This window comes from Gouania willdenowi, chromosome 6 (genome assembly GCF_900634775.1).
Source record: "Gouania willdenowi chromosome 6, fGouWil2.1, whole genome shotgun sequence".
Lineage (NCBI taxonomy): Eukaryota > Metazoa > Chordata > Actinopteri > Blenniiformes > Gobiesocidae > Gouania > Gouania willdenowi.
The window spans coordinates 231,050-244,591 of NC_041049.1; the positions used below are offsets into that span (position 1 = coordinate 231,050).

At 40.8% G+C, this 13,542-nt stretch overlaps 1 protein-coding gene across 1 annotated transcript in view; it reads right to left on the reverse strand.

Annotated features, from left to right (window-relative positions):
- hspa14 (heat shock protein 14) overlaps positions 1-10,746 on the reverse strand; it is a 16,799-nt gene extending 6,053 nt beyond the window's left edge. The window contains exons 1-10 of the mRNA XM_028449931.1: positions 10,591-10,746; positions 10,390-10,470; positions 6,737-6,819; positions 6,592-6,640; positions 5,626-5,731; positions 5,463-5,553; positions 5,279-5,383; positions 5,008-5,169; positions 2,732-2,887; positions 2,436-2,641 (exon numbers count right to left, since the gene is read on the reverse strand). Of these exons, the coding sequence (XP_028305732.1) occupies positions 2,436-2,641; positions 2,732-2,887; positions 5,008-5,169; positions 5,279-5,383; positions 5,463-5,553; positions 5,626-5,731; positions 6,592-6,640; positions 6,737-6,819; positions 10,390-10,470; positions 10,591-10,647 (1,096 nt within the window). The 5' untranslated portion in view covers positions 10,648-10,746. The remainder of the gene's footprint in view (positions 1-2,435; positions 2,642-2,731; positions 2,888-5,007; positions 5,170-5,278; positions 5,384-5,462; positions 5,554-5,625; positions 5,732-6,591; positions 6,641-6,736; positions 6,820-10,389; positions 10,471-10,590) is intronic.
- Between the last annotated feature and the right edge of the window lie 2,796 nt (positions 10,747-13,542).

The window sequence follows — 13,542 nt, forward strand, 5'->3', positions numbered from 1 at the left end:
ATACACACACAATATAACACACACACACACCACCTGATACACACACAATATAACACACACACACACCACCTGATCCATAACACACACACACCACCTATATACACACACAATAACACACACCACCTGATATACACACACACACACACACACACACACACACCTGATATACACACAATATAACACACACACACACACACCACCTGATATACACACAATATAACACACACACACACACCTGATATACACACAATATAACACACACACACACACACCACGTGATATACACACAATATAACACACACACACACACACACACACCACCTGATATACACACAATATAACACACACACACACACCACCTGATATACACACAATATAACACACACACACACACACCACCTGATATACACACACAACACACACACACACACCACCTGAAATACACACAATATAACACACACACACCACCTGATATACACACAATATAACACACACACACACACACCTGATATACACACAATATAACACACACACCTGATATACACACAATATAACACACACACACCATCTGATATACACACAATATAACACACACACACACACACCACCTGATATACACACACAATATAACACACACACACCACCTGATATACACACAATATAACACACACACACACACCTGATATACACACAATATAACACACACACACACACCACCTGATATACACACAATATAACACACACACACCCACCACCTGATATACACACAATATAACACACACACACCCACCTGATATACACACAATATAACACACACACACACACCTGATATACACACAATATAACACACACACCTGATATACACACAATATAACACACACACACACCATCTGATATACACACAATATAACACACACACACACACACCACCTGATATACACACACAATATAACACACACAGACCACCTGATATACACACACAATATAACACACACAGACCACCTGATATACACACAATATAACACACACACACACACACACACCTGATATACACACAATATAACACACACACACACACCTGATATACACACAATATAACACACACACACACACACACACCACCTGATATACACACAATATAACACACACACACCACCTGATATACACACAATATAACACACACACACACACACCACCTGATATACACACAATATAACACACACACACACACCACCTGATATACACACACAATATAACACACACACACACACCACCTGATATACACACACAATATAACACACACACACACACACACCACCTGATATACACACAATATAACACACACACACACACACCACCTGATATACACACAATATAACACACACACACACACACCACCTGATATACACACAATATAACACACACACACACACACCTTATATACACACAATATAACACACACACACACACCTGATATACACACAATATACACACACACACCACACACCACCTGATATACACACAATATAACACACACACACACACACCACCTGATATACACACAATATAACACACACACACACACACCACCTGATATACACACAATATAACACACACACACACCACCACCGATATACACACAATATAACACACACACACCACCTGATATACACACAATATAACACACACACACCACCTGATATACACACAATATAACACACACACACACCATCTGATATACACACAATATAACACACACACACACACACCACCTGATATACACACACAATATAACACACACAGACCACCTGATATACACACAATATAACACACACACACACACACACACCTGATATACACACAATATAACACACACACACCACCTGATATACACACAATATAACACACACACACACACACACCACCTGATATACACACAATATAACACACACACACCACCTGATATACACACACACAACACACACACACACACCACCTGATATACACACAATATAACACACACACACACACCACCTGATATACACACACAATATAACACACACACACACACCACCTGATATACACACACAATATAACACACACACACACACACCACCTGATATACACACAATATAACACACACACACACACACCACCTGATATACACACAATATAACACACACACACACACACACACCACCTGATATACACACAATATAACACACACACACACACACCTGATATACACACAATATAACACACACACACACACACCACCTGATATACACACAATATAACACACACACACACACACCACCTGATATACACACAATATAACACACACACACACACACCACCTGATATACACACAATATAACACACACACACACACACCACCTGATATACACACACAATATAACACACACACACCACCTGATATACACACAATATAACACACACACACCACCTGATATACACACAATATAACACACACACACCACCTGATATACACACAATATAACACACACACACACACACCTTGTCGATGCTGCGTGCTGATAGGCTGCACTCCTCCAGGACTCGTCTGATTGGCTGAATGCTCCTGTTGAACAGCGCTGAGCACAGCAGCTCAAAGCGAGCCCTGACACACACACACACACACACACACACACACAGAGCTAAGAATCATGGGACATGTAGTTAATGTAAACTACTACAGGGTGTTGCTCACCTAGACACGTTACACTCAAAGTCGATGCCGTCGTGCAGAGAGTCAACAAAGCAGTTAGCAGAGCCTACTGATGACAGAGAATGCTTAGTCATCTCTGCTCCAGTCATCAGCTTTAGCATCGCACGAGGGTTAGAGGTCACATCCTGTCTGAACGACCTACACGCACACACACACACACGCACACGCACACGCACACACTATAATAATTAACTCTACTTGAGCTCCTCCCACTATATGAATACATACTGTAACAGACACTGTACTAATATACATAGTTGTGTGTAAAAGTCAGGACATCCCTTTAAAAAGCATATTTTATGTATTACAAAATTAATATTCATATTTATAGTCTCCCTGGTATATATAAAAAAGACAATATTGTCAGGAAACATTAATGCATAGTTACATTTTATTTTATAAAATGAACAAAATAAAAAAAATAAAAAACCTAATTTTAATATGAGCAGAAGTCAGGACACCTACAGTAGTTAGTAGGACCACCTCTGGTAGACATAAACATATTTTATACATTATTTTTACTCCATTCTTACTTCCAAAAAGATTCCAGTTCTGCTATAATCTTGGTCACAGCTTCTTTAACATCTACCCACACATTTTTAAAGACGTCTAAGTCTGGAGACTGTGAAGGTCATTCCTAAACCTTCAGCTTGTGTTTCTTGAGGAGGTCCATGGTGGATCTGAGGTATGTTTAGGATCATTATCCTGTTGTAGAAGCTTCCTCTTTTACTGGTATTTCATAGAAGCCATTCTTCTCTCCACCAGAGCTTCCTGTCCCACTGTTTGCAACACAACCCCAGAGCATGATGGATCACCTCCATATTTATCAAGATGTTTTCATGAAATGCTGCTCCTTGTTTTCTCCAAACATACGTTTGTTTATTGTGTCCATAGAGTTTTATTTTAACGTCTGTTTCTAAAAGTCATCAGGCTTCTGTAGATGTTCTGCTCAATATTTTTGACGTATTTTATGATGAGGACACAGACAAGGTTTTCTTCTGCAGACTTTTCCACGAAGGTCTTGTTTGTGCAAGTATCACTGCACAGTGGAAGGGTGCACCCCCCCCCCCCCCCCCAAATAAATCTACCTGCAGGTCTTTCAAAGTCAAATGTGGGTTTGATTTACCTTCCTGAGTTTCCTTGGTCTTCTAGATCTTATCTTCACCTCCACAGTTCTCCTCTCCTGTCATCTTTTAATTATACCTCACACAGTGGAGACTGAAAGCTCATAACGCTTTGCTATCTTCTAGTAGCCCTCACCAGCATTGTGGACATCAATAACATTCATTTGTGTCTTACACAGGTTCTTAGAGGTTCATAGATTCTCCATATTTAAATAAACCTAGAAATTACCACCAGCTGGTTCTTCATGATGACAATTATTCACACACACTTCAAAACCAACGAGCTGGTAAAGATCTGAGCTTTTAAAAACTCTCAGAGTGCCCTGACTTCAATATGATGTTTTTTATTTTTGTTCAACTATGTGTTCATGTTCTTATAAACAAGGGAGACCATAAATATGAATATTAATTTTTGAATACATAAAATATGCCGTTTTTAAAGGGGTGCCTGACTTTTGCACACAACTGTATAAAAGCAAGGAACGTCTGTGTGTGTGTGTGTGTGTGTGTGTGTGTGTGTGTGTGTGTGTGTGTGTGTGTGTGTGTGTGTGTGTGTGTGTGTGTGTGTGTGTGTGTGTGTGTGTGTGTGTGTGTGTGTGTGTAGCACATATCTCCCTGACACAGTGTTAGTCAACATGCACATGGCCCCGGGGTGTGTATCCATTATTATGGAATTATTTGGTGATCATGTTTTAAAACATTTATTTTCATGTTTTTTGAACGTGGGTTGGACCAAACAGGAGCCGCACGCACACAGGAAGTAGTTCCCAGACGTTATTGTCGGCCAATGCCAGCGGCTGCTCAAAGTGACACATGCACACAGTGTTTATAAGCTAATGCACACCTTGGATGTACATGACATTTTTTTGTGTGTAATTAATTTTCCCACTTTTAGTTTTTTCTTGCTGTAGGAGGGGCTAAGGACTGAGGATGACATTTATTATACATTTGCTAAGTCCAGCAAACATTGGTACAAACTTCATCAATTTATTTTATTTTATTTCACACTGTTGCTAATACTTTACTTTTGACTAATTAGAGTAAATTACACTGATTAATTATAGGACTGTCATGTGTTCGACAAAAGGAGGAGGTAGACAGGAAGTACTCACCGAGTGAACAGGAAGTACTCACCGTTTGAACTCTGAGGACAGGAAGTGAGCCAGAGCCTCAGTGAAGCTCTCCCCTCCCACGCTGTGGTCAGTGTTTGAACTCAGCACACGGAACATTCCTCCATTCACCTGGAGCACGCTCACACTCAGAGAGGCCCCGCCCAGTTTGTACACCAGCACATGGCTACACACACACACACACACACTTAAGCAGTGCTCAGTATGTGTGTGTGTGTGTGTGTGTGTGTGTGTGTGTGTGTGTGTGTGTGTGTGTGTGTGTGTGTGTGTGTGACCTGTTCCCACAGATCTTCTCCTGTTCCATGCTGTATGCCATTAGAGCAGCAGCAGGTTCATGGATCATCCTCAGGACGGTGAAGCCTGCAGCCTCAGCAGCCTCCCTACAAACACACACACACATTTTAAACACACACACAACACACACACACAGTGTGTGTGTGTTGTGTGTGTTGCTCCTACCTCAGAGCTTGTTTCTGAGCCTCCTCAAACTCAAAAGGAACCGTGATAACAGCATCACACACATCTGTACCCAGAGCAGACTGAGCTGTTTCTGGAACACACACACACACACGTATAAGACACACACACACACATATAACACACACTAACACACACACTGTACCTTTCATTTTCTCTAGGATGAGTTTAGTGACGTTCTTTGGAGACACAAACTGTGTTTGTTCTCCTGATGTGATCTGATAGAACGGTTGATCCTCCCTGCACACAACCTACACACACACACGTTAGAAATACACACACTCATTTAGGGATTTATTTTACAAAATGGGACTGTAGTGTATATAAATGAAAAATATTCCTTTATTTTTTTAGGGAAAAAACTATTATTTTCCTTTTATTTTTCATTGTCAAAATAATCCTTTGATAAACTATTCAAAACAATGCAATTTAACTAAAAATAAATCTTGAATTAAATAAATAAAGGAATAATACAAATGAAGAAGAAGCTTATTATTTAAATTCTGGTTCTATAGTAAACAATACAAAACTACATAATAGTTATTTTTCTTTTTAAAAGTGCAACTAAAAATGTATTTTGTGCCTTAACAATTGGACTTAAAAAAAAAGAAAACAGTCATTTCACTGTATTTACGTCAGATATTTGTTTGAACCAGCAGAGGGCGCTGGTAACCCAGTGGTTGGTAAGATATCTTGCAGTGAAGAAGAGATGCTATGCTAGCAGACAGAGCTAATAGAAAAACGTGACTTTTACAGATATTCACGTAATATTACAGATATTCTTACGGTGCTAAAGGGGTAATGAATCATTTATGAACATGTTTAAGAGTAGTAGATGGCCAGAAAGAAAGTATTAGCAGATTTCGCTCGCCGCCAACACTTCTGGGTAGCGCCCTCTGCTGGTTAAAAAAGTACTGCGATTGAATTTTCACAGCATCGATGTGAATCTTTATACCTATGAATCGATTTTTAACTGCCTTACGATTAATCGTTACATCCCTACACTCATTACACGATAATACAGATGTAGACATGAGCTCTGTGTCTGAAGTTCTCTCTGCACCAGGAAACATCTGTGTGTGTGTGCGCGTGTGTGAGTGTGTGTACTCACCGGACATTTGCTCTGAAGTTTGTGACTTTGTGTGTGAGGGTCAGTGAAGCTGTGGACACACACACACACACACAAAGTGATCACTGACATTATTCTGATCATATTTCTTGGTTAATGATTAATAATTATTGATTAGGGGCAGTACCTTCTTCCCAGCACCTGCTTCACTTTAACCACAGTGTTGGTAGCGTTACGCACTCTGCCCTGCTTTGCTGCAATACCCACAATCTACACACACGCACGCGCACACGCACACGCACACACACACACACATATCAGATATTGATGATAAATGCGTTAATGAGCAGAGATAATCCCTCCCACCTCACAGGTGTGACATATCAATATACTGATTAGACAGCATGATTAGTGCACAGATGTGCCTCAGGGTGGCCACAATAAAAGGCCACTCTAAAATGTTCAGTTTTTTTTTTTTCACTGTGTGATTTAAGTATTGATCCAACTCCCTGTCACTAGGTGTCAGTGAACGCACCATCAGACTAAATCACTACTCAATGACTTTCAGCTTTATTTAATAAAACTTATTGGACACTTTGATAGTTTTTATTAAAGAATTTAAAAACTTAACAGAATCAGAATCTGTTAAAGATGCAAAAGTTAAACCTTTTTGCACTTTGAATAACATTCCACTTGTTGTAGATATTGGTTCTTGAAACAGGGCAGAGATTATTGGTTAAGGGAGAAGTTTTTATTCCCACCTGGTCCATCACTATGTGATATTGATCAGTCCCTTATATTAATACTAACACTAAAGGTGCGTTCACACTGAATGCGACTGAAGCGACTAGATTACAATAAAAATCAATGTAAAGCGACACGACTTGTGCGATTCAAAGTTGAAAAATGTGAACTTTTCAAGCGACATCTCCACCGTCCTTCAGTCTGTAAAGCCGAGGCAGCAGCCCCTCCCCCGCTACAGCGGGAGGCTGTACACTTCCTCAACTTATCGTGGCAACCTTACTAATAAGCCTCCATTCTGAGTGAACTAATCCTTTAATAACTCCTAACTTCATCATTTACACTGTAAAAGCGGCGCTGTTAATGATACAGTGGCTTTCTTGCTTCTCTCAACGAGGACAGTCGCACTCTCTGTTTCTCCCTCCTTCCTTTCTTATCTCTCTCCCAGCTGCTGCTTTGTCAGGTCTTGTGAAACTAACAAGAGCCTCTCTCTGTAACTCATCCAAAACCGGAATAATGGAATTAATTAGTTGGTCTCTCAGTGCTATCGATCAGATTTTTTCGACAAAAAGAACCAGGGGTGGTGACCCCGCATGTCCAAGCGGGACGTTTGCGGCTGGATACACACTTGACCCTTGGAACAAGTGGCGAGTTGTGTGTCTGTCCATCCTTTCCGTGGAAGACGTGGAGGACATCTACATGATTGGAATAATGATAGTAGGCATGCTGCTGATCGGAGCTGGTGGCTTCCTAATCTATGGAAAAGTCCGTACTACGCTGGTGACTGTTTTGGAAAAGCTGCCAGTGATTTCTGAAGGATGTAGCAGAGCTCTGAACACTCAGACTCATGTGTTGATCGATATCAAAAGCAAGAGCTTTTGGATCGTCTACGCGTTATGGATAACAACTGGGAGAAGTTGGAGACCTGACTTGGAAGTGGAAACTAGGCCATTCATTGGATTACAGCAGAGAGACCCAGAACAGAAGGCTATTGGAAATTAACATAGCCTGTATCAAATCACATTGTTTATCTCCCTTTCAGCTCCCCAGCTAGCCAAGGCTAAAGCCAAGGTTGTCTCAACTCTTATCACCAGGAAGTTTCTGCAGACGGCGGCTCTTACCCCCACTCCCTCCCCCCGCTCCTTCCCTACATTCCCACCTGGAACTGTTGATGCTGAACTTTTCCACACGTCATCTGGTTGTCAGTAACGCAGCTACAGGTCTTCAACTTCAAATGCCTCGTTGGCCATCTTTCCCCACCTCCCAACCGCAGCTGCATGGAGGCGTGGTTGCAGCGCCGACTGGCAGCACGCCCATGTCCCCAAATAGCTGGAATCCTGCTGTTCTTCCCACCTGACCCCCTCCCCCAGCCAACCTCCCACCCAACCCTTCCCACATGCCTTGTCTCGAGTTGTTTGACTGTGTCATGCTTATATTTATGTTTGCAGAGGCGGTTTTTTTCCTGGTTTCACACTGTTTTCTCTGTTTAGGGAAATCAGTTTCAAACTGGCAGTTTTTTTTCCCCTCACCCCTCCTCTCCTCCTGTTATTGATCCCTTCTTCACCTAAATATGTGGGCGCCGCAAATGGCTGCTCCGGTGTGTTGATGTGTCTTCTTTCACTGCAACTACCAAGTCAAATTCCTCGTATTGTTCTAAACTGTACCTGGTCAATAAAGCTGATTCTGATTCTGATTCTGAAAAAAGTAGGTAGTCAAACACCAATTGTGCGCCTCTCTCAGTCAAATGTCCTCTCTCTCCTCACTGCCTACCAGGCCATGTACGTGGGCGCCGACCTGTTATCCAGGGGCGCGCCACTTTACACCCGGAGGTGGTGCAGCAGCTGTGTGCCCGTTACAAATGGGCCGAGGTGGCCGTGTTGGCAGGGGAAGAAAACGCACAATGTTCTTCTCCCTGTGTAGCACGGACGCTACCCTCGGCGTAGACGCACTAGCGCATGCTTGGGCGCTGTGCTTCTTTACGCGTTCCCCCCGTTGGCTCTGATTGGACTGCAGCCGCCTATGGGTCTGCATGCACACACGACTCAGGGTCTTGCCACATCCTGGGCTTTGTTCAGGACATCTGTGCAGCAGCGAGTTGGACCTCACATTTGTCCGCTTTTAGATGCTGGATGTTTCCATGGTACAGGCAGTTTTACTGTCTTGATGTGATCAGACTTCTGCCCTCGAGGCTTGATAAGCATGTCTGCTCTACGGGAGTTTCCATATCCCATAGTGAGACATCTCACTAAATGTTATGAAATAGAACTTTAGGTTATGTATATAACCCCAGTTCTATGAGTAATATGAGTGAGATGTCTCACCAGACTACCCTTCTTGCTCAAACAAGGAGAAAAGGTGCTTATTTTGAATGGTGGGCGTCTGTCTGTGTCCTCCTTTTATAGGAGGTGTGTCTCCACCTAGAGGACTGACGCACTTCACCGGCCAATCGGGATTAGCAGATTTAAATAAATGCTTCTGAGGAATGTCTGAGGAAAGTTTTACCTACTAGTGTGTGTGTGTGTGTGTGTGTGTTATTCCACTGTAACATATAAAGGCCCAACCAGGGACAGGAGATGTAAACTAGCATTAGCTGTAAACTTTTATGTGCATCACATCAGCTGAACATTTATTTAGTTTCTATGTTGAACTCCATTGTCCCTGACTAATAAATAAATGTTGACTTTATCATATTTCTCTAGAAAAACCTCAAATGAATCTAAACAGAATTAGGGTTACCCTATTTAATTATATGAATTGTTTCTATACCTGTCTCCATTAGATTGTTTGAACTTAATCTCCAGAGTCTGTATGTGTAAGAAGACAGTATTTATATAATGTTATAAATCTAAATACATACAGTCAAAATGGAGAACACACCATTTCTCAATGGTCATCATTCTTGTTATTGTTAGCATTGATGCTAACCATAAGCTTTCCTACAATACCGCAGTAATTATCTTATATTGAACCGTGGGATTTAGATATCGTTACATCCCTAGTGTGTGTGTGTGTGTGTGTGTGTGTGTGTGTGTGTGTGTGTGTGTGTGTGTGTGTGTGTGTGTGTGTGTGTGTGTAGTAGTAGTTGTGTCGTTGTGTTACCTGTTCAGTGTCTCTATAAGCAACGACAGCAGGAGTTACTCTGTCTCCTGCATCATTAGCAACAACATCAGCACAGCCATCCTACACACACACACACACACACACACACACACACACACACACACACACACACACACACACACATTAAAACCACTGCTCTACATGAACAAACTCAATAAAAGCCAATAAAAACACGGTTACCTTAAGCACAGCTACACAGGCTGATGTGTAACCAAAGTGAACTCCTATAGCTGCCATGCTGCTAATGCTGCTAATGCTGCTAAAGCTGCTAATGCTGCTCTAACACTAACATGAGGTTTAACTGGTTGAATTAAAGGATGTTCTGCCCTCTGTCGGTCTGGAGTCACACTGCACACTCTCTTCTTCTGTGGTGGTTTATAGCGGTTGGTTTCAGCCTCTGTGTTAGCATAGCGCCCCTAGCGGAGATGATATGATTTATTGTCTGATCCACATCCTACACTAGTGTCAGATTTAATAATAACTGTAGATAATAATTTAGTATGATTACACTGACTCAGTTTATTGTGTCATTATTATTCAATAACTTTATTAGACAGTGATGTAATGTTATCACCTGACGTCACTAACCAGCAGAGGTTCTTCTTTATCATCCCAGTCTAGTTTATTAAATAAAGTAAAATAACTTTATTTCATGAAGATATACCGATTGTTCCATATTGGTGCGTTATGGAGTGTGAAATATGTTTATATATTAATTTCCAGTACAGTAGGACTTGTTCATGTAATTTTGATATTTTTATGGGTAGTTTGGACAGTTCAAAGTCACAGTGTAAAAGCAATTGATTGCTGACGATACGTTGGAGAATATTTTAGCTGGAAGATTAAACCATAAAGTTTTTAAATATGAGTCATAAAGTTTTGTAACCATCTTAGTTTTAAACACCATTCATCAGATCAAAGTGGACGCATTAAGACCGCCTTCTTCTAAAGACTTGATGATGTCACTCCTCCTTATATCATGATGTCTATTTTTCAGATGAAACTGAAATATTTTTGATTGATTTGTTTAATAACAGTTTGTTTTATGTCCAGAGAATATTCAGCGTAAATGATTCTTGAGAGACCTTCCATTATAAAGAGCTAATAACCTACCAAATATAAAGAAATCTCTTTGTAAACATGTATTTAAGATAGTTTTACTCTTTTTAAGTGTATTATTAAAGTTGCTTTTTAATCGGATTTCTGACTTTTTTTGAGATGTTAATCCATAAGTATTTGACTTGGTCTTTAACGGGTTTATCATACAGGGCTATTTGAGGGTGGTCATGAATTACCATTAATTCACATTTATCAATATTTAAGTGAAGTCCAGAGGTTTTGAAAAAGCGACTGATTACTTGTAGAGCTAAAGATACATTTCATTTTAAGGAAAAGGGTGGTATCATCTGCAAGCTGAATTATAGCTAATAGGTTACCTAAAACATCTATTTTATTACTTCTTCACAGTTTTTGAACATAATGGTAAGAATTTCCACAACCATAATGAATAGTAAAGGGGATGCATTATGAGGTGCCAAGTGTAAAAATGTAGTATAATCAATCAATCAATCAATCAATCAATCAATCAATCAATCAATCAATCAATTAATCAATCAATCAATCAATCAATCAATTAATCAATCAATCAATCAATCTTTATTTGTATAGCGCCAAATCATAACCAATGGTATCTCAAGACACTTTACAGTAGAGCAGTCTTAAGGACGGACTCTTCATTTTATGGATCCACACATATGCATATATACGTATATACACATACATATGTATCCCACACCCAACATGAATTCATCATGGCGGCAAGGAAAACCTTCTGTTAAGCAGCAGGAACCTTGTGTGGATCCCATTCCTATGATGAACAGCCATCCACGTTATGCTGTGTTGGGTGTGTGCAGAGGAGAGGGTGGAGACAGAGTTGTTGAGTCTCTGTAACTCCACACTGAGGATCCCACCGTGGTTGGTAGATGGTTCCAGAGAAGTGGGGCCTGATAACTGAAAGCTCTTCCTCCTATACTACTTTTAGAGACAAATGGAACAACGAGTAGTCCAGCATTTTGAGAGCGTAGTGTTCTGGGGGGATTGTATGGCACTACAAGCTCCTTGAGATAGACTGGTGCCTGTCCATTTAGGGCTTTATAAGTGAGAAGAAGAATCTTGAATTCTATTCTATATTTTATGGGAAGCCAATGCAGAGAGGCTAATACAGGAGTAATGTGATCTCTTCTCCTAGTTTTAGTCAGTACACGTGCTGCAGCATTTTGAACCAGCTGAAGTGTCTTAAGCGACTTGCTCGGGCAGCCTGCTAAAAGAGAATTACAATAATCCAGTCTAGAGGTAACAAAAGCATGGACTAGTTTTTCGGCGTCGCCCTGAGACAGGATAGATCTGATTTTAGCAATGTTACGGAGATGAAAGAAGGCAGTTCTTGAAGTTTGTTTTATGTGAGAGTTGAAGGATAAGTCCTGATCAAATAGAACCCCAAGGTTTCTAACAGTTGTGCTTTGTGCCAGAGTAATGCCATCTAGGGCAGTTAGGCTAGCATAGGTTTCTCTAAGGTGTTGTGGGCCCAGTACAATGACCTCAGTCTTGTCTGAGTTGAGAAGAAGAACATTTTGGTCCATCCAGGCCCTAATGTCCTTTAGACAGGCCTCAAGTTTAGATAGCTGATTTGTCTCACCTGGCTTCATTGATACATACAGTTGGGTATCATCAGCATAGCAGTGGAAGTTAACAGAGTATTTTCTCATAACATTACCAAGGGGGATCATATAGATACAGAAGAGGATTGGACCTAGCACAGAGCCCTGAGGAACCCCGTAGCTTACTTTAGTGTACACAGAAGACTTATTATTCACGTGTACAAACTGGTACCTATCAGATAGGTAGGACTTAAACCAGTTTAGGGCAGTCCCTGTGATTCCAAGTAATTCCTCTAATCTCTCTAGTAGAATATAGTGATCTATAGTGTCAAAAGCTGCACTAAGATCTAATAAAACCAGCACTGAGAGTCGTCCTTCATCTGAAACCCAGAGTAGATCATTAGTTACTTTAACTAAAGCAGTCTCTGTGCTGTGTTGAGCTCTAAAGCCTGACTGGAAGTCCTCGAACAGGCTG